Source organism: Stenella coeruleoalba (genome assembly GCF_951394435.1).
Source record: "Stenella coeruleoalba genome assembly, chromosome: 5".
NCBI lineage: Eukaryota > Metazoa > Chordata > Mammalia > Artiodactyla > Delphinidae > Stenella > Stenella coeruleoalba.
Window position 1 is genome coordinate 73022777 of NC_137150.1, and position 26764 is coordinate 73049540.

The 26764-nt window shown below is 41.1% G+C and overlaps 1 protein-coding gene across 3 annotated transcripts in view; it reads left to right on the forward strand.

Moving 5' to 3' along the window:
• The first annotated feature begins 1307 nt into the window (after positions 1 to 1307).
• LOC307186959 (dynein light chain Tctex-type protein 2B) overlaps positions 1308 to 26764 on the forward strand; it is a 30514-nt gene continuing 5057 nt past the window's right edge. The window contains exons 1-6 of one of the 3 annotated variants that reach the window (XM_079922641.1): positions 1308 to 1547; positions 1871 to 1948; positions 3895 to 4060; positions 4315 to 4498; positions 13124 to 13257; positions 19623 to 19692. In XM_079922641.1, coding sequence (XP_079778767.1) covers positions 1368 to 1547; positions 1871 to 1948; positions 3895 to 4060; positions 4315 to 4498; positions 13124 to 13257; positions 19623 to 19692 — 812 coding nt within the window. In that variant the 5' untranslated portion in view covers positions 1308 to 1367. Of the gene's footprint in view, positions 1548 to 1870; positions 1949 to 3894; positions 4065 to 4314; positions 4499 to 10105; positions 10338 to 13123; positions 13258 to 19622; positions 19693 to 26764 lie in introns of those variants that run through there. The other 2 variants (XM_079922639.1, XM_079922640.1) reach the window with 2 other exon arrangements.

The following is a 26764-nucleotide window of genomic DNA, read 5'->3' on the forward strand; positions in this document are numbered from 1 at the left end:
TATACACCATTACTTTGCTGTCTTGATTACTGTAGCTTTATAATGTCTTAACATCACATGATGTAAGCCCTCCAACTTTGGTCTTCTTTTCCACATTGTTTTGAAAAATCTAGGTCTTTTGCATTTCCATGTAAATTTAGATTCAGCTTGTCAGTTTCTATGACAGAACCCTGCTAGGATTTTGACTGAGATTGCACTGATACTAAGCCTTTTGATTCATGAACATGGTATATCTCTCCATTTATTTGGGTCTTCTTTAATTTTTCTCAGTAATGTTTTATAATTTTTAGTGTACAGGTCTTACACAGATTTTGTAAAATTTATCCATAAGTATTTTCTATTTGTATATTATTGTAAATGATGTTGTTTTTTAACTTTTATAATTTATCATTGCTTGTATATAGAAATACAATAGAATTTTTGTACATTTAATTTTTTATTCGGTAACCTTGCTAAACTCACTTATTAACTTTTTGATAGATTCCTTACAATTTTCTACACAGATAATCATGTTACTGTGAATAATGATATTCTTACTTCTTTCTTTCATACCTGTGGCTTTTGCCGCTTTTTATTTTCTTATTGCACTGGAAAGGACCTCCTGTACAATGTTGAATGGAAGTGGTAACAGCGGACAGCTTTAAAATGACGTCTTTTAAAGCAAGAGGATGACACCTTTAAAATTTTGTTTTTTGGGCTTCCCTGGTGGCGCAGTGGTTGAGAATCTGCCTGCTAATGCAGGGGTCATGCGTTCGAGCCCTGGTCTGGGAGGATCCCACATGCCGCGGAGCAACTAGGCCTGTGAGCCACAGCTACTGAGCCTGCACGTCTGGAGCCTGTGCTCCGCAACAAGAGAGGCCGCGATAGTGAGAGGCCCGCGCACCGCGATGAAGAGTGGCCCCCGCTTGCCACAACTAGAGAAAGCCCTTGCACAGAAACGAAGACCCAACACAGCAAAAATAAATTAATTAATAATGAACTCCTACCCCCAACATCTTCAAAAAAAATTTTTTTGTTTGTTTTTCTGTATCAAGTAGAAATAATCACTGGCTTTAATAGAGGTACAAGCAAATTATGATGGGATGAGGAGTGTGTGTGTGTGTGTGTGTGTGTGTGTGTGTGTGAGTGGGAGCTGGCAGAAAATGGAGCAATTAAATTCTATCCATTGGGAAATATTTATAAGACGCAGAGTTTTTAAGCAAGTTCCTTGGCTCTTCTTGATCTGACCCTAGGAGGTGACAGTGCCTCTGGTCTATTTCCCCCTCCCCACCCTATGCTCCTGGGGTTTCCCCTAGCCACCAGCTCCCAGTAACACAGCTACCCTGACCCTCTTTCCATTGGTTCCAGGACAGTGTCCTCTCTGTGTGATGGCATGCTCACGGACCTGCTCCCAAGTACTGGGGCTGAGCCTCGGGACTACAGCCCTGTTTGCTGCTGCAGCCAACACAGTGCTCCTCCTTCCTAACTGGGATGTGACCTACCTGTTGAGGGGCCTCATTGGCAGGCATGCCATGCTGGGCTCTGGGCTCTGGGGAGGAGGCCTCATGGTGAGTGTCTGGGGTTCCCTGGGTGTGAACTCCCAAAGTGCCCCTTAGAGGTGGAGCAGTGAAGTGGGGGTGGGGGTAGTGTTTTGATTCCTTGAAAAAAAGCTTGAACTAACAAGCTGACTGTGGGGTCTATAGCAGCTCCAAGGGATAGAAGACTCTAGGAAGACTGGTCAAATGTTGCTGAATTTTGGACTAGGCAGGCTTGGTGTGAACGCGGCCATTCATAAAGTCACATTAGGCTAGTCATCCCAAACTGGCCACAGGTGGCAGCTAGAGATGTAAATTACCCAATCTCTTTTTAACACTCTTCCCTCTTCCCCCAGGTTCTCACTGCAGCTACCCGCATCTCCTTGACGGGCTGGAGATATGGCTGCTTCAGTAAGAGTGGGCCCTGCCAAAGTGTAAGCACCCGATTCCACTCTTCTAATACCTAGAATGTCCCCACATTCTATTACTTTAGAGGCAGAGTGATAAAGAGACAATTTCAGTCTTGGCGTTTGAAGTCAGGTCCTGACCGTACCTCTCTAAGGGTCTAAAAACCCTAAGCTTTTGGGCAAGTTTTCTGAATCTCGGATCCTTCTGTAAAACGAAAGTTAACAGGATCAAGTCCAGGGAGGAAGTGCTTAATGAACCATAAATGTCTACACACATGTGAGGAACTGTTCTTTTTTATTTTATTGATGTATAGTTTACAATGTCCTGTTAATTTCTGCTATATAGCAAAGCGATTCAGCTATACATGAACTGTTCTTATTAGTTTTAGCCTATTGAACCATATGGACATGAGTTATGTACATTGTAGTCATGTGTCATTGATAGAAAATTTCCTGGCTATTTTTCTTAATTTTTCTTGGAGCTGAAAGATTCTCCAGAGATCATCTGATGACTAGATTCTAGTCTAACCTCTCCATTTTACAGATAATGAAGCTGAGGCCCAGAATAAATTTGCACTGTATTAATTACAGCAACATCTATATATATTTGAAAAATCTCAGTACATAAATGTATAAGATATATTGCTCATTCAGTCTCAGACACATGAATTTGTGGCCTTTTTACAGTAACTCTGCATCCTGCTTTGATATCTACAGCCCACATGTTGGGAACCCTGCTGATTCAGAATTATATGTTAAAGAATTAAGTATAAACACCACACATTTCATTCACTATCTGTTCTCAGTCATGTCTGGTTTTCCCCTAGGCAAGTGGTTCTCGACTTGAATGTGTGCATCAGAATCCCTGCAGCGTTTGTTAAAACACAGATTGCTGGGCCCCACGCCCAGAGTTTCTGACTCTGTAGGTCTGGGGTGGAGCAAGATGGGGAGGGGGGGAAATTTGCATTTCTAACAAGTTTCCAGGTGATGTGCTGTTGCTGGGACAGGGACCACATTTTTAGAACCTCTGTCCTAGGCTTATGTCAGACTGATTCATCTTGAATCTTTTAACTTAGAGCCAAAACTTACTACACTGCTTTCTGTGGCCCCTCTCGAGTTCTAAACCAGTCTGACATCAATGGGAAAACGACTCTGATTCTGTATAAAAACTATATATATATATATATATATATATATATATATATATATATATACGCACACACACACACACACACACATATATATATATGTTTTATTTAAAATTTTAAAATATGTGTTTTTTGAGAAGGAGAAAAAAAAAATCTGGTATCCTGAGAAAGAAACCAATCTGGAAGTTAGAATCCTGCCAAGGAAATAAACACATTGCTATCTTTTGGGAAGGAAATGAGTGGTGCACAGACCAGAAAAGTACAATGACAGAACTCGAGTTATTTCAGAGTTGACTGTAATTTCTCTCTGTCTCTGCCTCCCTCCCTCCCTCCTTTTCTTCCTTCTTTCCCCTCTTCCTCCCTTCCTTCCTTTCATGCTTGATCTGAGAAAGAGAGGAATCAGGGATGGCAGCTTGGAACTTTTGAAAAAATACAGCTTTCTTTTAAAAGGGTCAGAGGGGGGCTTGCGATAACCAATCTGACCCTTTAAGCCAGAGACTGAATGCCTGCAGTGTGAGTGACAAAGTTTTTGATGCCACTCTGCTGAGAAGCTCTGAAGAGCCTGCTGAATCCGGCTGAACCTGCTGCTGGGACCAGGTGCCAGTGTTTCCCCCTTCTCCATTCCTTCTTTCCCACCCCCTCCCGGCTCTACCCAGTGACCTCATCAGCCAGCCCTACCTTGGCTATGTTTTAAAGGAGGTGCTGTGGGTAGGATCATCCCCATGACTGGGGAAGGCCTGAGCACCAGAGAAGTTAGATTTGTCCAGATCAGCCCACAAGTCACGACCCCCTCTCAGGTTCACTGTTTCTTCTCTCCTTCTGCAGATGCTTACTGCTCTGTTGTCAAGTGGCCTGGCTTTTCTTGGGGCCTTGATTTGCTTTATCACTTCTGGAGTAGCCCTGAAAGATGGTCCTTTTTGCATGTTCGATGTTTCGTCCTTCAATCAGACACAGGCTTGGAAACATGGTTACCCATTCAAAGACCTGCAAAACAGGTAAATGGATGGAAACTTGGATTTGCAGTCTCTTCAGAGAAAGAAAGACACAGAAAGGGACTACAAACTCCTTTTAGTCAGCATTCTAGCATCTTGCTTCTCTGATGCTCAGAAAATTGCAAATGCAACAATAGTCACCCTCAAAAGTCTAGTCCTACGACCTGAGCTGAGGGAGAACCCAGGTTTCTATCAAAGTTGCTGGGATTTTCTTCCTTATTCCAACCCCTGATCTCCTTATTTTTGGGGATAGGAATTATTTGTATGACCATTCACTCTGGAATTCTGTCTGCCTGGAGCCTTCTAAAGCTGTCATGTGGCACGTGTGCTTCTTCTCTGCCCTTCTGTGCATCAGCCTCCTCCAGATTCTCCTGGTGGTCATTCATTTCATCAACAGCTTCCTGGGCCTTTTCTGCAGCCTCTGTGAGAAGTAACAGGTAACGCCCTCTTAATTAATTTTTAAAAATTAATTAATTAATTTGTTTTTGGCTGAGTTGGGTCTTCATTGCTGCACGGGCTTTCTCTAGTTGTGGCGAGTGGGGGCTACTCTTCGTTGTGGTGCGCGGGCTTCTCACTGCGGTGGCTTCTCTTGGTGTGGAGCACGGGCTCTAGGCGCACGGGCTTTCGGTAGTTGTAGCTCGCGGGCTCTAGAGCGCAGGCTCAGTAGTTGTGGCACATGGGCTTAGCTGTCGCAAGGCATGTGGGATCCTCCTGGACCAGGGCTCGAACCCGTGTCCCCTACATTGGCAGGCAGTTTCTTAACCAATGTGCCACCAAGGAAGTCCCGGTAATTCCCTCTTAAACATGAGTGTTTTCATCAGGAGCTGCCTTGAATCTTTTCTGCAAGAGTGGGTATGAATTATAAACAAATTTCCCTTTTAGGTAGTCATGTAGTAATAATAACAATAATAATTCCTTGCATGTATGTTGAATGATACAATGCATTTTAAATCACATTGTAGGGACTTCCAGTGGTTAAGAATCTGCCTTCTAATGCAGGGGACAAGGGTTTGATCCCTGGTCAGGGAACTAAGATCCTACACACCGTGGAGCAACTAAGCCCGCTCTCTCTAGAACCCGTGCACCACAACTAGAGAGCCTGCGTACTGCAACTACTGACCCCGCGCACTCTGGAGCCCACGCACCACAACTAGAGAAGCCCACGCGCTGCAACAAAGAGCTGGTGCACTGCAACAAAAAGATCCCGCGTGCCGCAACAAGACATGATACAGCCAAATAAATAAATTAATTTTTAAAAAATCACATTGTAAACTGCAAAATGATATAGTAGTAGAAGAAATAATTATCATTATTATTGTGTAGGAACTTATAGTCCATAAAATGTCCTCCAGCCATGATCTCATTTCAGCCTCTCAAAAGCCCCATAAAATTGGCCGCATGTTACAGATGAAGTTGAGGCTCCTAGAGGATAATGGACTTGCTGCCCAAAAGCAGTCAGTTAGGTTCAGGTAAAGTCAATACCTGACCCCCTACTTTCTAAATTCAAGTTCACTAGCTTAATGGACTGAATTATGTGCTCCCAAAATTCATAGGTTGAAGCTCTAGCCCTCAACGTGACTTTGGAGATAGGACCTTTAAGAAGCTAATTTAGGTTAGATGGGGTCATAAGAGTGGGACACTAATCAAATAAGACTGGCATCCTTATGAGAAGAGGATGAGACAACAAGTACATGAAAAGATGCTTAATATCACTAATCGTCAGGGAAATGCAACTCCAAACCATAATGAGATATCACCTTATACTTGTTAGCATGGCTATTATCAAAAAGGAAAGAAATAACAAATGTTGATGAGGATACGGAGAAAAAGGAACCCTTGTGCACTGTTGGTGGGAATGTAAACTGGTGCAACCAGTATGGCAGGCAGTATGGAGGTTCCTCAAAAAATTAAAAAAGAACTACCATATGATCCAGCAATTCTACTTCTGGGTATTTATTTGACGCAAACAAAAACACTAGTTCAAAAAGGTATCTGCACCCTCATGTTCACTGTAGCATTATTTTCAATAAACAAGACATGGAAACAACCCAAGTGTCCACCAATGGATTAATGGATAAAGAAGATATGGTACACACACACACACACACACACACACACACACACTCACACACACAATGGAATACTCTTCAGCCATAAGAAAAATGAAATCTTGCCATTTGTGACAACATGGATGGACCTAGAAGGTATTATGCTAAGTGAAATAAGTCAGAGAAAGCCAAATACCATATGATATCACTTACATGTGGAATTTAAAGCAACAACAATAGCAACAAAACCAAGTTCACAGATACAGTGACAGACTAGTGATTGCCAGAGCTGGGGCTGGGGAGTGAGAGAAATGGGTGAAGAGAGTCAAAGGTACAAACTTCTGCTTATAAAATAGTTAAGTCATGGGGATATAATGTACAACAAGGTGACTATAGTTAATAGTACTGTATTGCATATTTAAAAGTTGCTAAGAGAATAAATCTTAAAAGTCCTTACTACAAGAAAAAAAAATTTTTTTGTAACTAATGTATGGTGCCAGATGTTAATGAGACTTATTGTGGTGATCATTTTGCAATATATACAAAAATCAAATCATATTGTACACCTGAAATAAATCTAATGTTATATGTCAATCATACCTAGAAAAATGACATTGTAAGAGTGTATTTCCAGCATAAAAGCATGATTAAGTTTCAGAAAGTTTATTCACCTATATTAATAGATTTAAGGAGGAAAAAATCCTAATGATTTTCTTCATAAATGCTGAAAAGGCATTTGATAAAATTCAACATATATTCTTTTTTTTTTTTTTTTTTTTTTTTGCGGTACGCGGGCCTCTCACTGTTGTGGCCTCTCCCATTGCCGAGCACAGGCTCCGGACGCGCAGACCCAGTGGCCATGGCTCACCGGCCCAGCCGCTCCGCGGCATGTGGGATCCTCCCAGACCGGGGCACGAACCCGTGTCCCCTGCATCGGCAGGCAGACTCTCAACCACTGCCCCACCAGGGAAGCCCGCAACATATATTCTTAATAAAACTCTTTAAGAAAATGAGAAAAGACAGGTCCTTCCTTATCATAATACAACGTATCTATCTCAACTCAAAAGTCAGCATCATGCTTAATGAAGGAATACTAGAAACAATCTCATTAAGGTTGCAAATAAGATGATGACACTCACTATTGTCACTATCATTTAATATTGTTCTTGAGGTATTAGCCCAAGCAAGTATTCAAAAGGAAATTAACAGATATAAAATAGGAAAGAAGGTAAAGTTATCATTATATTCAGACAATATGATTACACATCTAGAGCACCCAAATAAATTATATTACAAACAATAAGAGAATTTCATACAATGTCTGGGTACAAAATAAATGTACAGAATCAAAAATCTTCATGTATACAAACAACAAGCAGTTAACAGGTATGCAGATGGGGAACTCCCATTTACATTAGAAACAAAAAAGGAAAAAAAGAAAAAACCTAGTTACCAACAAAACAAGAATGTGAAATACTTATTGAAGAAAACTAAAATATTACTAAAGGATAAAAAATAAACTTGAACAAATATAAAGGCATGCCATGAACTTGGATCATAAGATATAAATGCCCTTAAACTAATCTATAAATTTAACATGATGAATAAAATCACCAAGATTTGGTGGAAGAGGATATGGAATAAGCTGGTTTTAAAGTTCACATGAAAAATGAACAAGCTTGGACAGCCAGGAAATTTCTGAAGAAGGCAGTGAGGTGGGACTAACTCTACTAGATATTAAAAGCTAATATAAAACTACAATAATTCAAACAGTGCGGTACATTAAATGGACAAATTTATGCATCAGACTAGGGAGCTCAGAGATAGAAATAAATATTTGTGAGAATTTAGTATATGCTAAAGAGATGTGGGGAAAAAGAAAGTGGATGATATACCAGATCTGTCTCCCCATGAGAGCCCAGAGGAAAAGGCCATGTGAAGACACAGCCAGAAGGTAGCCATCTGCAAGCCAAGGAGAGAGGCCTCAGTAGAAACCAACCTTGTTGGCACCTCGGTCTTGGATTTCTAGCCTCCAGAAAATAAATTTCCATTGTTTAAACCACACAGCAGCCAGCAGCCAGTCTGTGGTATTTTGTTATGGCAGCCTGAGCTGACTAATCCACCAGTGTTCAGTGCCGTTCAATAAGTGGTATATACTGAGTGCCCACTGTGTGCTCAGCACTGCCATGCATGCTGTGAATTCAAAAATGACTGAGACATGGTCCTTGCCCTTGGGCCCTGCCCTGTCCTTGAAGAGCTCATGGTCATGTTAGGGAAACTCATCTACTAATAATTTGAATGTCATATGGTAGGGACTATGTTAGAGGTCAAGCCAGGATGTAATGAGAGCTTGAAGGAACCAGGAACCTCTAAGGAGAGGATCTGTGAGAGATGAAGGGAGGCATCAGTCATGTCTGAACTGATTCTTGAAATGGTTAGCCCAGCAAAGAGGGAAGGAAGCGTTTTTCCATCAGAGGAAATAGAAGCTCAAAAGGGGAGACACAGGATGCTGTGGGTGGAGAACTGTGATGCCACAGCTCCTTCATTGTGAAATGTGGAAAGCAGAGCACCTCCCTCTCTCCTGTTTTGGGATCTTTGTTCAGGATGCATATTGGGGGAATTTCTTCTTAGTTTTTGAAGCTGGCAGGATAATACAGCTTTCTAAAATAGGACCAGGACTGGTGCTCATAAGCAGGAAATGCATCCTAAGTTTGCTCCTTCCTGACTTTTGCCCTGGAGCAGGAGTGTGGTGAGGCTGGGGGAACTGCAGGTTGGCAATTATGGATTAGATCAGTACACCACAAACTTTTTCTGTAAAGGCCCAGATTATATATTTTTTCACTTAGTTATCTTTTTTTTTTTAATAGTTTTGCCTGGCCAAATAATATTTCAGACTTTGAGAGCCACATGGTCTCTTTTTGCAACTGCTCGATTCTGCCAATATTGCGGAATGCTAATCTACTGATGCTGGGTTGTGGTGAAGGAAAGTACAGCGTTTATTGCAGGGTGACAAACAAGGAGGATGGGGAGCTAGTGTTCAAAAGACTCATATTCCCCAATGGCTTTCAGTGCAACATTAAGGGTGAGGGTCCCAGGGTGTGTGATCAGCTCCTGGACATTCTTCTGATTGGTTAGTGGTGAGGTAACTGGGTGAAGTTTCAGGAATCTCAATCATCGAATCTCTGGCTCCAGCCAGTCTATGGTCTAGCATTTGCAGTCAGCAGTTTCCATCTGGTGGGGGTCCTGGTTTCTGTGAAAACAATTTAAGAATGTGCATCAGCAGTGGATGAGGGCAATGTTTTCTTAGCTGGAGTCAAAGGTTATCAATCACCTTAGGTACTTTTCCCCCCAATTTTATTTGTGGTAAAATACATGTAACAAAAATTTTCATCTTAACCACTTTTAAGTGTACAGTTCAAGGGAATAAATACAATCATAATGTTGTACAACCATCAAAAAAAAAAAAAAGAATGTGCATCAGAAGGTTACCTATATCCCTCAAGGAGAAGATAGGAATCCTGTAACTCTTTTTATGGCTGACCTATTGTTTATTATTACTTTTCTTGCTTGACTGATTTTCCATTTTTCGAAACATTAACTGCTTAGAGTCTTGTCTTTAGAACTCGGAAAGGCCTAGGAGACTAAAGCTTTTTTCACAAGCAAGAAGCCAAGTTCACAGGATCTGTCACTGGACCGCCCCCCACCCCTCACCCCAGAGTCCAGCTCAGTTTCACCAGCTGCTTACTAGCTGTGTATCCTTGGGCCTCTATGGGCCTTAGGTTCTGTGTCACTTTCTAAGATTGCAGCGCGGTTAATAAGAGCTGACGCGTGTTTAAGTGCTTTGTAAACGGAACAGAAACAAACCAGTCTTTGCCGAAGTTATGGTCACTGCAGCTCCGCCGGTTCTGGTCCAGCATCCGGCGCGCAGGCGCGGGTAGGGCAGTGCGAGCACGACAAGAAGGGCGGGTCGCACAGCGCAGAGCGCGCAGCCGCCGCACATAGGGTCAAAGGTGGCGCTGTCGCCCTGGCGACCATTTCCCAGCTCCGTGGCGCCGAGAGCTAAGCCTTCTTCGGGAGAAATACGGGGCCAAGGAGCTTAGGCCATGTCGGTCGCCGCACCCTTCTCAAAGCGCACGTCCTTCTCTGCGGTCGAAGGGTTACCTGAGACTGAGAAGAACGCTGGAGAGTCCGAGAATACCTATATTCTGCGGCCCATTTTCCAGCAAAGGCGGGTAGCAGACGCATTGCGGCGTGGCCGACCTGCGTGATTGATGCTTCCTGCAGGCAGAGCTTGCCTGATAGCCGGGGCGTCCCGAAGGAACCCGCGGGTGACAGGCGGGGTGGGGCAGGGTGGGGTGGGGCGGGAGAGAGGGGCGGGGCTAGAGACAGAGGGGCGGGCCGGAGAGGAGGCCGGGTTTTGCGGGGGAACAGGCGATGGAGGAAGGGACAGGACCGGGGAAGGAAGGACTGGGCGGGAGAGGGTGGGGCGCTGTTCTCCTTGGGCTCCCAGCTGCAGGGGGCAGCAGAGGACCAGACCTGCGGTTGCAAGGTTAACGCGCCGGGAGGTAGTCCCTTAGACAAGCACAGTATGTATGGTTGACTCTAGGAGATCCAGAATGTGGGCACAGAGGAATTGAGATAGTTGCATGGCAGAAAACAAGCGGCTTGCATCGAATGCCATTCAGCCCTGTTTCGAGGGTTACTGTGTGCATACGTGTGCCAGAAAGCGCTTACTCTTCTTCAGGGCGCGAGACCTGTATGTGTACAGTCTTACCCAAGTAGTATCTGGAGGCTTTTGGCCTGCCACCCTAATACCTTCCCAGAATTAAGGCACAACGTCTCCTGCAGAGGACAGTCAGTTAGGGCTGTAGGATCCATCACTAACTTCATTTTCACAAGATTAAAAAAAATAATTAAAAGAATGACTTTCCGAAGCCCTTCCTCTGGTTTTTTTTTTTTTTTTCCTTCCTCTGTTTTTTGAAACTAGATTCCTGAATCAAATGCTTGGCAAATACTAGAACCCAGGAACTTTAGTTATAATGTGATAAAAAATTTCATGTAGCAGTTTTATGGTGGGTAGAAGGGACATTAAAAAAATATGTTCAGTTATCTTGGTAAAAGATTCTAAATACATAGAATGCCATTCACCTGTATTTCTGTTGTAAAACAGAACAAGATTAACAACAAATGTATGTTATGTAGGAATAGCTCTATGAGATTATTTGTGACTCGTTTGAAGAAAACTTTTAGCATTTTACTGAGAGTGGAAAAGGCTTAAGGGAAGAGCCAGATATAGTATGTTTGTTAATAGGAAGACCACATTTTGAACAAATCAAATCCTAGAAATTTGTCCATGATTCTAAAGTTCACCTGTGAGAATAAGCAAGCAAGAGACTAAAGAGAATACAGTTAAAAAGAAATAAGGGGCCGCTAGTACTACCAAACCACATTATAAACTCAAAACTTAAAACATTCTGGTAACTTGGCACATGATAGACAAATCAACTGATAGAATATACAGCCCAGGGGCTTCCCTGGTGATCCAGCGGTTAAGACTCTGCGCTCCAAATTCAGGGCGCCCGGGTTCCATCCCTGGTCAGGGAACTAGATCCCGCATGCCACAACTAAAGATCCCGTATGCAGCAACAAAGATCCCATGTGCCACAACTAAGACCCCGCACAGCCAAATAAAATAAATAAATAAATAAATATTAAATATATATATATATATATAGCCCAGATAAAGGAACCTAGTGTTGTAATATGTAATAAATACAACTAAAATGCTAATAGTATTGTTAGGGTGGTGAAATGAGGGGAGAATTTTTTCTCTGTCTTCATTTATTCAGTAATTAATTTCTTCAAAAAATATTGTCTACTATGTGCTGGATAGTGTCCTAGGAATGGGGATATAACAGTGAACAAAACAGATAAAAATCTCTGCTCTTTGGAGCTTGTGTTCTAGCTGGGTAGAAGGACAACAAACAAGATAAATGCCTAAGTGAACCATATAGTGTATCAGATAGTAATAAGTACCGGGAAGGGAGATATAAAGTGGTAGGAGGGTGGTTTGAAGTTTTAGAGAGGGTGGCTAGGGAAAGTGACTTTTGAATAAAGACTTGAAAGAAAGGAAGGAGCTATGCATATAAGGAGAGGAATTGAATTTCAGGCAGAGGTTAACAGCAACTGCAGAAGCACTGAGGTTTCCATGCCTGGTGTGGTCAAACAACATAGGGAAGGCCAGTGTGGCCTGAGTGGAGAGAACTAGGGGCAAAGTAGTAGAAAACAAAGTCAACGAGTTTGGTAGGGTAGATCATATGGGACCTTGCAATAACAGAATGTTGCTTTTACTCTGAGTGAGGTGGGAAATATTTGGGGTATTTTGAACGGAGGAGTGTCATGATCTGACATGTATTTAATAGCACCAGTCTAGTTGCTATGTTGAGAACAGGATTTTGTGACAAAGGCAGAGACAGAGAGACTTGTTAGGAGGCCATTGTATTCCAGGAAAGAAGTAGTGGTAGCTTGGAGCAAGGTGGTGGTAGTGGGGTGGTGAGTGTGATTGAATTTTAGATTATTTTGAAGGTAGAACTGATAAGATTTGCTCATGAATGGGATGAGGGCTGTGAGAGAGAAAGGCAACAAAACTGACACCAGGGTTTTTGGCTTGAGCAGTTGGAAGAATGGAGTTACCATTGACTGAGATGAGGACCTTGTTTTGGGGAGAGGAGATGATCAGAAGCTCAGTGTTGGATGTATTAAATTTAAGTTGCCTACTAGACATCTGGATGGAATATGGGTGGGAATATGTGGTCTGAAGTTCAAGGGAGAGGCTGGAGATACAGGTTTGCACTATGACTTGTTTTCTTAATTTGTTTTTATTACTTTTATAATAAAAATATGAAAAAGAAGGAATAAATGGTTGTCATGACAAAAAACTGGGGGAAGTTAAGCTGCGAAGGTAAATTAGGGTTTTGGAATTACCAACTGGATGTTTCAAACTGTTTCTTTTAGGTTCAGACCCTCTGTGGTTAGAGACTGTATCCATGCTGTGCTCAAGGAGGAACTGGCAAATGCTGAATACTCTCCAGAAGAAATGCCTCAGCTCACAAAACGTTTATCAGAAAATATTAAAGATAAATTAAAAGGTAATGGTGGTAATTGGAAATGACTCGTTCCCTTCAAACATCCAATTTTACTCATTTGCCTCCTTCTTTATTTTTTTTATTTATTTATTTATTTTTGCGGTACGAGGGCCTCTCACTGCTGTGGCCTCTCCCGTTGCGGAGCACAGGCTCCGGACGCGCAGGCTCAGTGGCCATGGCTCATGTGCATGTGGGATCTTCCCGGACCGGGGCACGAACCCGCGTCCCCTGCATCGGCAGGCGGACTCTCAACCACTGTGCCACCAGGGAAGCCCCCTCCTTCTTTATTTTTAAATAAGGAACATAACTGTGGATTCTATTAAACACACATTTTTCTTCACTGTCTAGTCATCTCAATTATTTGGTAACTTTTACTCATGTAGGTTTTTGTAGATGGTGGGAAAGAGCAAAGGTGTGAAATACCTAGTTGTACCGAACTACTATCCAAGAATTCCCAGTATGCAGAAAGACCAGAAAATACAGGGGCTCCTTTCCCCCATAATTTTTGGTTGTTTTTTCTACCAAGATAACAAGTCCTCAGCCTCCCATCAGTACCCTCACAGTCTGACCTCAGGGCATCTCTCCTGCCAAATCCTTAACTACTTGCCCTACTCAGCACTCCACCCCTGCTTCACTCTACCTCTGCAGAGCAGATCTTGTGCTTTTCCTCCCTGTTCTTTGTCTTTCTACCTCTCTCAGTCTCTTTTGTTAATAGTGTTATACAATCTGAAAAGTCCTTTCTATCTACCCTTTAAAAATTTAATTTAATTTAATTTTTTTGGCTGCACCACGCGGCTTGCGGGATCTCAGTTCCCCAACCAGGAATTGAACCTGGGCCACGTCAGTGAAAGCCCGGAATCCTAACCACTAGGCCACCAGGGAACTCCCTATTTACTCTTTTCTAAAGATTTTTTTTGGAGGGAAGAAATGTCTTTGTAATCATAATACATTTTCATTGTAATAAACCTGGACAATACACATAAAGTGTTTTTCTGTTTTTTTTTTGTTTTTTTTTGTTTTTTTTGCGGTACGCGGGCCTCTCCCTGTTGTGGCCTCTCCCGTTGTGGAGCACAGGCTCCGGATGCGCAGGCTCAGTGGCCGTGGCTCACGGGCCTAGCTGCTCCGCGGCATATGGGATCTTCCCGCACCTGGGCACGAACCCGTGTCCCTGTGTCCCCTGCATCGGCAGGCAGACTCTCAACCACTGCGCCACCAGGGAAGCCCATAAAGTGTTTTTTTTAATGATATAAAAGTCTGTTGTCCACGGTAGTTACTATTTAATACTTTGATGTATTTTTATTAATATGTTTTTTTTTTGTTTTGTTTTGGTTTTTTTTTGCGGTACGCGGGCCTCTCACTGTTGTGGCCTCTCCCGTTGTGGAGCACAGGCTCCGGACGCGCAGGCTCAGCGGCCATGGCTCACGGACCCAGCCGCTCCGCGGCATGTGGGATCTTCCCGAACCGGGGCACGAACCCGTGTCCCCTGCATCGGCAGGCGGACTCTCAACCACTGCGCCACCAGGGAAGCCCTATTAATATGTTTTAATTTTTAGAAATAAAAAATATAGAAAAATACTAAGAATAAAATAGCAATTCTCTTTCCATCATCCAAATTAACTTTAGTATATTAGCATTTTTGTTTTCAGATTTTTAATGAAATTCACTATTAAATTATTGTAAAAAAATACATGCTTGTGGGCTTCCCTGGTGGCGCAGTGGTTGAGAGTCCGCCTGCCGATGCAGGGGACACGGGTTCGTGCCCCGGTCCGGGAAGATCCCACGTGCCTCGGGGTGGCTGGGCCCGTGAGCCATGGCCGCTGAGCCTGTGCGTCCGGAGCCTGTGCTCCGCAACGGGAGAGGCCACAACAGTGAGAGGCCTACGTACAGCAAAAAAAAAAAAAAAAAAAAAAAAAAAATACATGCTTGTTATAAAAAAAAAGTGTAGAAAAATAATTAAAATTAGAAAAATCACTCCTAATGCCCCCACCCAAGAAGAATCATTAATATTACGTGACCATCATACCAGTCCTCTTTTCTATGTATATATACAGATAAATACTTTAAAAACAATGGTATACTATAGACTGTTTCCCACAGTGTTACAGCATTCATTCTATATTTAAATGGAATGATTGCCCACTATTTAGTCCTTTCACCATGCTATTTCCATTGCTGAGTTCTTTTTTCTGGTTCAATTCTTACCTGATGAGATTTTATTGTAAATTTTTTCAGGGAGGGCTCAGAAATGCTGTATTCCCTGGATTCTTTCATGTTTGAGAATGCCTTTAAACGAGAATATATTTTGGATGAATATAATATTTTGAGTTAATTATTTTTTGAGAATTTTGTGGATGTTGCTTCACTGTCTTCTTGCATTGAATGTTACTGTGGAGAAATCTGAGGCCAGTCTGACGTTCTCTGCAGAAAGAATCCTGTCCCTAACCTTGATGCTCAGTAGTTTTTCTAGGGTATGGCTTGGTATTGAGCATTTTATGTCTGTTAATCTGCAGATTTTATTTTTTCCATATCAAGGAAATTTTCTTGTATCTCTGAGTACATTTCCGGTTCCATTTGTTAGATTATCTACCTTAGGACACCAAATATTGATGCATTGAATCATCTCTGTCTTCCACATCTATTATCTTTGCTGTAATCTCTTCCTTTTTCTTTGACATATACTTGTGATCACCTTGTCAGTATTTGTTTTCATTTGTGTCTGTCTTGTCTCTTGCCATTTTTTAAAAAAATTATTTATTTATTTTTTGGCTGCATTGGGTCTTCGTTGCTGTGCGTGGGTTTTTCTCTAGTTGCAGTGAGAGGGGGCTACTCTTCGTTGTGGTGCGTGGGCCTCTCATTGTGGTGGCTTCTCTTGTTGCGGAGCACGGGCTCTAGGCATGCAGGCTTCAGTAGTTGTGGCTCGCGAGGTCTAGAGCACAGGCTCAGTAATTGTGGCGCACGGGCTTAGTTGCTCCATGGCATGTGGGAACTTCCGGGACTAGGTCTCGAACCCATGTCCCCTGCTTTGACAGGCAGATTCTTAACCACTGCGCCACCAGGGAAGCCCCTCTCTTGCCATTTTTAATTGATTAGCTCTGCACTAATATCATATGAGTATTCAGTTTGTTTCCTAGGCCTTTAATCTCCCCTTTCATCTTTCTGTTGTTTTGTAATCTGATTGAGTTCTTATTTTACTGAATTTGTGGGCTTATGTTTTTCTATATTATGAATCAGTTGTGAGGAATTTCTCTTTGTTCCTTGATTTATATTATCTCCTAGGTTGAGTTTTTTGGTCTTTTAAGCAGTACGTTTCTTTTCTTGTTATTCTTTGGTTTGTTTTTGCTGTTGTACCTTTGCATATTGCCATTCAGCTTCTTTTAATTTTGTTCTGATGTGGTGTGGGTGAATTTTTTTTTTCACTCTCCTCCCAGTGTATCTAAGACTATTTTATTTTATTAATTTTTTTTATTGAAGTGTAATTGATTTACAATGTTGTGGCAATCTCTGCAGTACAGCAAAGTGACTCAGTTATACACATAGAGGCATACTTTTTTTAATATTATTTTCCATTATGGTTTATCACAGGATATTGAATATAGTTCCCTGTGCTATACAGTAGGACCTTGTTGTTTACCCATTCTATATATAATAGTTTGTATCTACCAGCCCCAAATTCCCAGTCCATCCCTCTCCCTCCCTCCCTCCCCCTTGGCAACCACAAGTCTGTCCTCTATGTCTATGAGTCTCTTTCTGTTTTGTAGATAGGTTCATTTGTGCCATATTTTAGATTCCACATATAAGTGATATTATATGGTATTTCCCTTTCTCTTTCTGACTTACTTCACTTAGTATGATAAATTCTAGTTGCATCCATATTGCTGTAAATGGCATTATTTCATTCTTTTTTATGGCTGAGTAGTATTCCATTGTATATATGTACCACATCTTCTTTATACATTCATCTGTTGATGGACATTTAGGTTGTTTCCATGTTTTGGCTATTGTGAACAGTGCTGCTATGAACATGGGGTGCATGTATCCTTTTGAATTATAGTTTTGTCCAGATATATTCCCAGGAGTGGGGTTGCTGGATCATATGGTAATTCTATTTTTAGTTTTCTGAGGACCCTCCATACTGTTTTCCATAGTGGCTGCACCAACTTACATTCCCACCAACAGAGCAGGAGGGTTCTCCTTTCTCCACACCCTCTCCAGCATTTGTTATTTGTAGACTTTTTAATGATGGCCATTCTGACGGGTGTGAGGTGGTACCCCATTGTAGCTTTGACTTACATTTCTCTAATAATTAGTGACGTTGAACATCTTTTCATGTGCCTACTGGCCATCTGTATGTCTGTCTGTATTAAGGTGTTCTGCCCATTTTTCAATTGGGTTATTTGTTTTTTTGTTGTTGAGCTGTATGAGCTGTTTGTATATTTTGGAGATTAAGCCCTAGTCTATCACATCATTTGCAAATATTTTCTCCCATTCCGTATGTTTCTTTTTGTTTTTTTTATGGTTTCCTTTGCTATGCAAAAGCATGTAAGTTTGATTAGCTCCCATTTGTTTATTTTTGTTTTTATTTCTATTGCCTTGGGAGACTGACCTAAGAAAGCATTGGTATGATTTTTGTCGGAGAATGTTTTGCCTATGCTGTCTTCTAGGAGTTTTATGGTGTCTAAGACTATTTTATTTTTCCCTCAGAACTGTGTTTTAAGTGATGAGCATTTAATATTCTAGCCACATTTCTAAAGCATGGGTATGAGAAAAGGAGGAAGAGGAATGGGTAGAGAAAGGAGGAAGCTCAGCTGAGCTGTGCGCATTGTTTTTTAAAAATAACTTGGGCTCTGTCTCCTTCTGAGATTTTAAGTATACTGCATTAGGGTTCATGTCCCACAATGGAAGGGTTCCTATAAGTGTTCAGATTGTTTGCCTAATTTACTGTATAATCCTGGAGCTTTTACTTTCATCAAAAAGAGTTGGCTCTGGGACCTCCCTGGTGGTACAGTGGTTAGGAATCTGCCTGCCAATGCAGGGGACACGGGTTCGAGCCCTGGTCTGGGAAGTTCCCACATGCCACAGAGCAACTAAGCCTGTGCGCCACAACTACTGATCCTGCGCTCTAGAGCCCGCGAGCCACAACTACTGAGCCCGTGTGCCACAACTACCGAAGCCCATGCGCATAGAGCCCGTGCTCTGCAACAAGAGAAGCCACCGCAATGAGAAACCCGCACACCACAACAAAGAGTAGCCCCCACTCACCACAACTAGAGAAATGCCATGCACAGCAATGAAGACCCAACACAGCCAAAAATAAATAAATAAAATAAATATATTTATATATATAAAAAAACGAAATAAGACTAAATTAAGAGAAAGATTATTTTTTTAAAAAAAGGGGTTGGCTCTGTCTCAACTTTGCCTGTTTCACTTTTTTCTTCTTCACTGTTTCCCCTATTCCTTGGTCAGAAAGGGGGGAAGATAAAGATGCCCATTCAGTTTTCTGTCCCCCAGGTTTGTTGTTGGGGAGAATTTTCACGATTTTGCTGTTTCAGCAGTATAGTTTTGGGGGAAGCAGCTGAGTTGTCCTAGGCCATACCAGTGTTCTCCAGAATCTTATGGTTTATTTTCTATCTTACTGAACAGCTTGCAGTTTTCTAAAGATCCCATGCTCTATGTCTTTGCATATGCTATCCCCCTCCATAGAATGGAGAAACATTGTCCATCTGGTAAATTCTCACTCGTCTTTCAGGACTCAGCTCACTTATCGTATCCTCCAAGAAGTCTTTTCTGGTCATCCCTTCCCTGTTGCCCAGTCAAAGGGAGGAGCCATCCAGCTCTGTGCTCCTAATGTACCTTATACATGCCTCTCTTTGAATTATTACTACATTGCATTTTCATTTTATTTTCCATGTTTGCCTTCCCAACTACTATGAGTTCTTTAAGGCAAGAAGAGCATCTTATTTATCTCTGTATCTTGAGGGCCTAGCTCATTTCCTGACTTAGAGTAGGGGAGAAAGGAAGGAAGCTAAGACCTACTGAGAGTCTACTATGGAAGAGAAATGGGTAGAGACAGGAGGCAGCTTGTCTCTACCCACTTCCTCACAACACGCCCAGGAGGAAGGTAGTGATATTCCCATTTAACAGTTGAGGGAGATTTAAACTAAAACGTTAAATAACTCGTCTAAAGTTACACACTTACTAAGCTTATGGTTAGAATTTGTCCTTAAGTCTGACTCCTAAGCTTATAATCATACTCAGTAAGTGCTTGTAGACTGAATGCTTATGTTCATTTCTAGGCAAATTTGCCTTCATTAAGTAATTTTACCATATATTTGCTTATAGATAACTTTCTTATTTTTTCTTTCCAGAAATGGGATTTGACCGATATAAAATGGTGGTGCAAGTAGTGATTGGAGAACAAAGAGGGGAAGGTGTATTGTGAGTAGTTGGTTTTTCCTTCTTGTTTTTATTTTTATATATTTCTTATTGGGTGTTCATCTTCTCAGCAATCCAGTAAGATAGTGTCTTTGCAAGAGTGAGAGGAATGGACGGTATAATAAAATGCAGCTATGAACTGAAGAGATCCTGGTACTGAGCAGTGAGGTTGACAGTCTGGGTGGACTCCATGGGGTAATTCACTTCTCATAGTATCTGTAGGCTAGTACGTCTTTCAGGGTTTATGTATGTATGCTCCCAAAGAGAGTGTAGGATTATGTATATATGTTTCCTCCCATATTCCTTGTTGCCTGGTTTTTGGTCCTACCATTCTCCTAAATTAATATTTTTAAAGTTGTCTGAGTGACAATTTTCATAGCTGTTGTTATTGGCCTGGGCTTCTGTTTTTTAAAATTCACTCTGGTTTTTTTGGCCCTGATGTCACTTGTGTAACTTGTTTCTCTTCTGTTTTTCTAACTGATTATTCTCTCCTAAACTGGTTCCTCCTTCTCCCCTACATCCCCAGCTGTGAGCTTTCTTCAAGGCTCAGTTCTTATTCTTCTGCTCTTCTGTGTGCTTTTTCAATGAGCTCATTCATTCTCATTACCTCAAACCATCATTCCTGTATTGGCAAGTTCAAAATCTGTATTTCCTGTCTTTTCCTGTGCCCAAGTGTTAATCTCCTGTTTCCCTTTGTAAACAGTGCCTAGTCCAGTATTTTATAAGAAAGTATGAAAATATTTGCTGGATGAATTAAAAAAATACCTTGTAGATACTATCACTGAGAATTTTCACTATAGAATGTTAGCTTGGGAAGAGAATGCAGATTCTTTCTGGTGTCCAGTCCCCTTATTTTATGATGACACTTATGAGGTTCAGCATGATTTGGCCAAAATTCTAGATCTGGCTGGCGTCAGGCTCACTAATAGAGCCCAGGCTTCTGACTCCTCGCACAGTACTCTTCACCATGGTGCCCTCTACCATTCGGTCAAAAGGCTTCAGTAGAGTTCTTCACCACAGAGAAACTAAGAAATACTTTACTCTTCTGTCATCTCAGAGTCAATATGTTCAAATAGAGTTGCATATTTCTTTCCCCTTCCTCTCCTCAAATAAGCCTCTCATTTTCATTTCTCTGTCTCCTGCCTTATTACCAAGATTCCATTGACTCAGGCTTCAAAGTGTGGAACTCTCTTTTATCTTATGTAGCCATTACTCTCTCTCATTGCACGCACTGTAACCTGGATGCCAGGGTTGCTTAGCAGCCCCTTATCAGCACTTCCAGACTCTGATCTCTCTCCTCTGCAATTTACACAGCAGACCAGTCTCCCAGAAGTACACCCTCACCTCCTTTTCATAAACTCTATAGAGTTTATTTCAAATCGTGTATAGTATGAACTCCTCAAACTTGTCCTGACTGACTTTGTTCAATGTGATCAGGTTAAACTCTAAAGCATGGCATATAAGGCCTTCCCCACTTCCTTTTAAAACTTTTATCATCTAAAATTTTAGGCATATGAAAAAGTACATGGACTAAGGAACTCCCATATGTCTATTACTTATCTTTAAGGTTATTAACACACACCCATGTTGTTTCAATTTATACCTCCATCTAATCTCCCTGACCCCACCAGTTTATCTTGAAGCAAGTTCTAGTCATCATATCATTTAATCTGTAAATACAACAGTATATATCTCTAAAATATAAGGGCCCTTTTCAACATAATAAAATATCACATGTAAATATTGAAAATCCTTAATATTATAAAACATTCAGTTAGCTTTTAATTATTCCCAGTTGTCTCATATATACATGTGCATGTATGTATATGTGTGTTTTTGTGCGTGTGTATGTGTATTTTTTTTTACAGTTTGTTCAGGTCAGGATACAGACAAAGTCCATGCATTGCATTTGGTTAATATGTCTCTTAAGTTTCTTTTAGTCTGTCATTTTACTTCTTCTCCCTCACCCCCCTTTTTTTTAACCTTGCCATTTATTTGTTGAGGAAATTAGGTTGCTTGTCTTGTAGAGTTTCCTACATTCTGGTATTTGAGGATTGTATCCCCATGGTACTGTTTAGTACGTCTTCTAGCTCCTGTATTTCTTGTAAATAAGTAGTTAGATCTAGCCTTTTTTTTTTTTTTTTTTTAATGTGGTACGCGGACCTCTCACTGTTGTGGCCTCTCCCGTTGCGGAGCACAGGCTCCAGACGCGCAGGCTCAGCGGCCATGGCTCACGGGCCTAGCCGCTCCGCGGCATGTGGAATCTTCCCAGACCAGGGCACGAACCCGTGTTCCCTGCATCGGCAGGCAGACTCTCAACCACTGCGCCACCAGGGAAGCCCAGATCTAGTCTTAATCAGTGATAGATTTGAGTTTTGGGCAAGAATAGTACATAGGTGTTTAGTATACATTCTATTGCATCTTATCAGGAGGCACAAAAATGTCTGGCTGTTCCTATATTTATTGTTAAGATTGATCATGGAGTTCAGATGTTGTTGGATAGATCCATCTATTATAAAGTTCCCTATCAGCTTTACCATTAATGATTTTAGCATCTGTCCTAGATCTATTATTCATCACAGGTTACAAGATAGTGATCTTCTATCATTGTTCTTTATTTATAAGCTGGAATTCTTCTATTAAGAATGACTTTTTTGTGCTTTCGTGGTGGCACAGTGGTTGAGAGTCCGCTTGACGATGCAGGAGACGCGGGTTCGTGCCCTGGTCCAGGAAGATCCCACATGCCGTGGAGTGGCTGGGCCCGTGAGCCATGGCCGCTGAGTCTGCGCGTCCGGAGCCTGTGCTCCGCAACGGGAGAGGCCACAGCAGTGAGAGGCCCGCGTACCGCAAAAAAAAAGAAAAAGAATGACTTTTTTTTTTTCATTTGTTTCATTACAATGAGATACAGTTTGTATAGGAAAGGAGGGATAAATTTACCTATTTTCAGAGTAATGAATTGGTTCCCTAGCATCTTCCCAAGGTTACCAGTGAGTTTTTTTTCTATCCATGAACCCATGGTTTTAAATATATGTGATGTGTTTAAATCAATTGCAGTTAGTATCTTCACTGAAGCTCAAATTGTCCCATCTTTGGCCATTGGTAGCTTCTTCTTCCCCTCCCCTCCCCTCCCTTCCCTTTCCTTCCTTCCCTTCCTTCATTCCTTGTTTTGTTTTGTTTTTGAAAAAACACAGACGCTTTATTTCTCTTCTCAAAACACACCAGATAGGAGTCCCAGCCTGGTGAGGTGCTTCCCTGCTGTCAAGGATATAGGCCCTCCTGTCTTGCTCTGCTGTGTCCTCATCTGCATGGTCGAAGATGGCTCAATACTACATTTATTTACATTCCTTAAGGGAAAGAGATAGAAGGAAAGCATATATGCCTTTCCATTTTCAGTACTTTAAAGAAGTGATTACATTGTCCTCTGATTTCAGTTGGTTCTGTTGAGAAATCAGCTCTAAGTCTTATTATTGTTCCTTTGGAGGTGATGTGTCTTTTTTCCTAGCCACTTTAAAATGTTTTTCTCATTGCCTTTTGACTATGATGATATATGGTTTTCTTTGTACTTATTCTACTTGGGGTTCTCAGGGCATTTTGAATTTGTGGGCTCTTGAATCTGTTTTGTATCAGATTGGGAAAAGTCTTAACCATTATCTTTGTTTCTTTTTTTTAAATAAATCTTTTAGAATAATTTAGATTTACAGAAAAGTTGCAGAGATAGTACAGAGTTCTTAACTGCTTCACATCCATTTTCTTCTATTATTAACATCTTCTATTAGTATGGAACATTTGTCACAATTAATGAACCAATATTGATGCATTATTATTAACTAAAGTTCATACTTTATTGGGATTTCTTTAGTTTTCACCTAATGTCCCTTTTCTGTTCTAGGATCCTATCTAGGATACCACATTACATGTCTCTTTAGTCTTCTCTTGGCTATGACAGTTTCTCAGACATTCCTTGGTTTTGATGACCTTGACAGTTTTGAGAAGTACTGGTTAGGTATTTTGTAGAATATGCCTCAAATGGGATTTGTCTGCTCATGATTAGTTTGGGATTATAGGTTTTCGGGAGGAAGATCACAGAGGTAAAGTGCTGTTCTCATTATATCATTCATTTCAGGGTACATACTGTCAACATTACATATTACTGTTGATGTTAACCTTGATCCCTGCCTGAGTAGTATTTGTCAGGTTTTTCACTATAAAGTTACTCCTTTCTTCCCCTTTCCATACTGTACTTTTTACAAAGAAATCACTATGTGCAGCCCACACTTAAGGAGCAAGGAGTTATGCTCCACCTCCTCGAGGGCAGAGTGTCTACATAAATTACTTGGAATTTTTCAGCATAAGAGATTTGTCTGTTCTCTCTCATTTATTTATTTATTCAGTCATTTATTTATTTCAGTATGGACTATGGATTTTTATAATTTGGATTATAATCCAGTACTACTTTATTTATTTTGTTGCTCAAATTTTTCCAGCTTTGGCCATTGAGAGCTCTTTCAGCTGACTACTGGGTCCCTTTCACATACCCTACTATTGTGGGTTTTTTGAGCACAACCTTATTTACTGGCACTATAAGATGCCCCACCTTATCCATTCTCTGCCCCAGCCCTAGAATCAGCCATTTCTCTAAGGAGCCTTGGTTCATTGTATGGCAGAGTGGCATTAGAAACTAAGATCTGGGTGCTATATATGTGGCTATTATCTTTTAAAATATTACCTGTGCTTCATTTGCTCTCTGCTATCCTTTATGGACTCCAATAACAAGTATTTAGATCTTTTTACTGTAATTTATGATGCTCTTTTCTGAATTTTTGTTTTTTCTCTCTGTGCTTCAGTTTGAATATTTTTCTATTGACCTGTCCTTCAGTTCACTAATCCTCTTTTCCATTGTGTCTAATCTGCTATTAAACCCACCAACTGAATTCCTAATTTGTTATTATATTTTTCAGGTCTAGAATTCCCATTTAATTCTTTTTTCATAATAATTGTTTTTTGTATATTCTAATTGTATAATGAAATTCTTTATTTTTTATCTATGTTCTCCATCCTCCCTCTCTCCTCCTTTTTTGCATTTTGGTCATAACAGTGCTTACCCTAGTAACTGGATCACATGTGAGTCTGTTTCCTTTGACTATTTTTTTGTCTTGTTAATCTTCCATATGGCTCTGTCTCTTGGCATGCCTAGTTTGAGTCCTGGACATTGTGTTAAAAAAAAAACCTGTAAAACTTCCAGATAATATTATTTTCCTCCAGAGAAGTTTAACCCTTTCCTTTGTAATTCAGGTAGAATATGGGCTACTTACCGTAATCCAATCAGATACTGAGCTGAGTTGAGGTTGGGTTGCTGATTTGATAAGTCTCTATCTTTAGCTCACCCTTCTGTCTTGAACATAGCCCTTCAGATCTTTCAACGAAGAACCTGGAGTGTTCATTGGAACCCCAGCCTCAGCAGGTACTGACTTTTAGTCCTTTCCTCGGGATTAAACTATTCTTCATTTCAGAGGCTTATTTTTTAATGAATAGTTTCCTTAAAAAGCAAAAATATATTATTTTACAGTTCTGGAGATCATAAATTCAGAATGGGTTTTGTAGAGCTAAAATCAAGGTGTTGGCAGGACTGTATTCCTTCTGGAGGCTCTGGGGGAGAGTCCATTCCCTTGCCTGTTACATCTTCTAGAGGCTACCTGCATTCCTCAGCTCATAAACCCTTCCTCCATCTTCAAAGCCAACAGCATTGCATCTCAGATATCTCTTGATTCTGACCTTCCTGCCTCCCTCTTTCTTTTATAAGGACCCTTGTGATTACATTGAGCCCACCTGGATAATCTCCCCATCTGAAGATCCTTAGTTACACATCTGTAAAACCATTTTTGCCATGTAATATATTCACAGGTTCTGGGGTTTAGGACATAGACATATTTGGTGGGGGGGCCATTATTTTGTCTACCACATATAGCTTTTTAGGTTCCTGCTTATGCAGTTTCAGAATTCAGCACATGTCTTGAGAGGAAACCTACTATGTGACCGGCTCAGTTCTACTCTCTCCTTTTAAACATGGATCTTGGTCCCTCAAGCCTCCAATTTTATCCCACCCAGCCCTGCAAGACTGCCAGCAGTCCTGCTGGTTTCTTTTTCCCTTAGTAATTGGTCCTGTACCTGGGCGAAGCCCAGGCTCTCAGCCTCTAGCTCTGTGCCCAGAGCTGGCAAATGCCCCAGGGAGAACTTTGCTGCAGAATATCAACTTACCTCATGTGGTTCACCTTTCTCTGGAATTTTGGCTCCCCTAGTCCTATTTGCTTCAGCAGCTCTCTGATTCATTTTATTCTTTTTTTCTAATTGACTTGGTGGGAGCATTGGCCTGCTACAAAGTGTTCCATCGTATTTCTTCTAAGTCTTTTGACATAACTTTATCAATATAAATATATATACACATATGTGTTAAATATATATATATATACATAAATGTGTGTATGTATATTTTTAAATATAACATTCTTTTCTAAAAAATATTTATTTGGTTCGCTGGGTCTCATTCGTGGCAGGTGGCCTCCTTAGTTGTGGCATGCGAACTCTTAGTTGCAGCATGCATGTGGGATCTAGTTCCCTGACCAGGGATCGAACCCAGGCCCCCTGCATTGGGAGTGCAGAGTCTTAACCACTGCACCACCAGGGGTTTTGGTGGTGCAGTGGTTAAAATTCTTTTTGATATAGCCCAGGGTTTTGATATGACCCAAGTGTCGGTTTATCTTGTACATTTACAGCTGTGGCCCTAGAATTGGCCATTTCTCCAAGGAGCTCTGGTTCCTTTTATTGGGAAATTGTGTAAAGAGACCACAATTTGAAAGCAAAGACTGTATTTTATGCATCTTTGTATCATTTACACCTAGCACTTTGCTCGTATATAATACTCAACAAATACTTACTAAACACATTTTTGTATTCATGCTTTCACTTGGTTCTGCTCAGCTTAAGCACTACTTCCTTCGTGAAATCTTCTTTGGCTTTTTCTCCGCTCTAAATTCTCTAAAATTCTTTAGCACTTCTACAGATTTAATTCAACTATTGT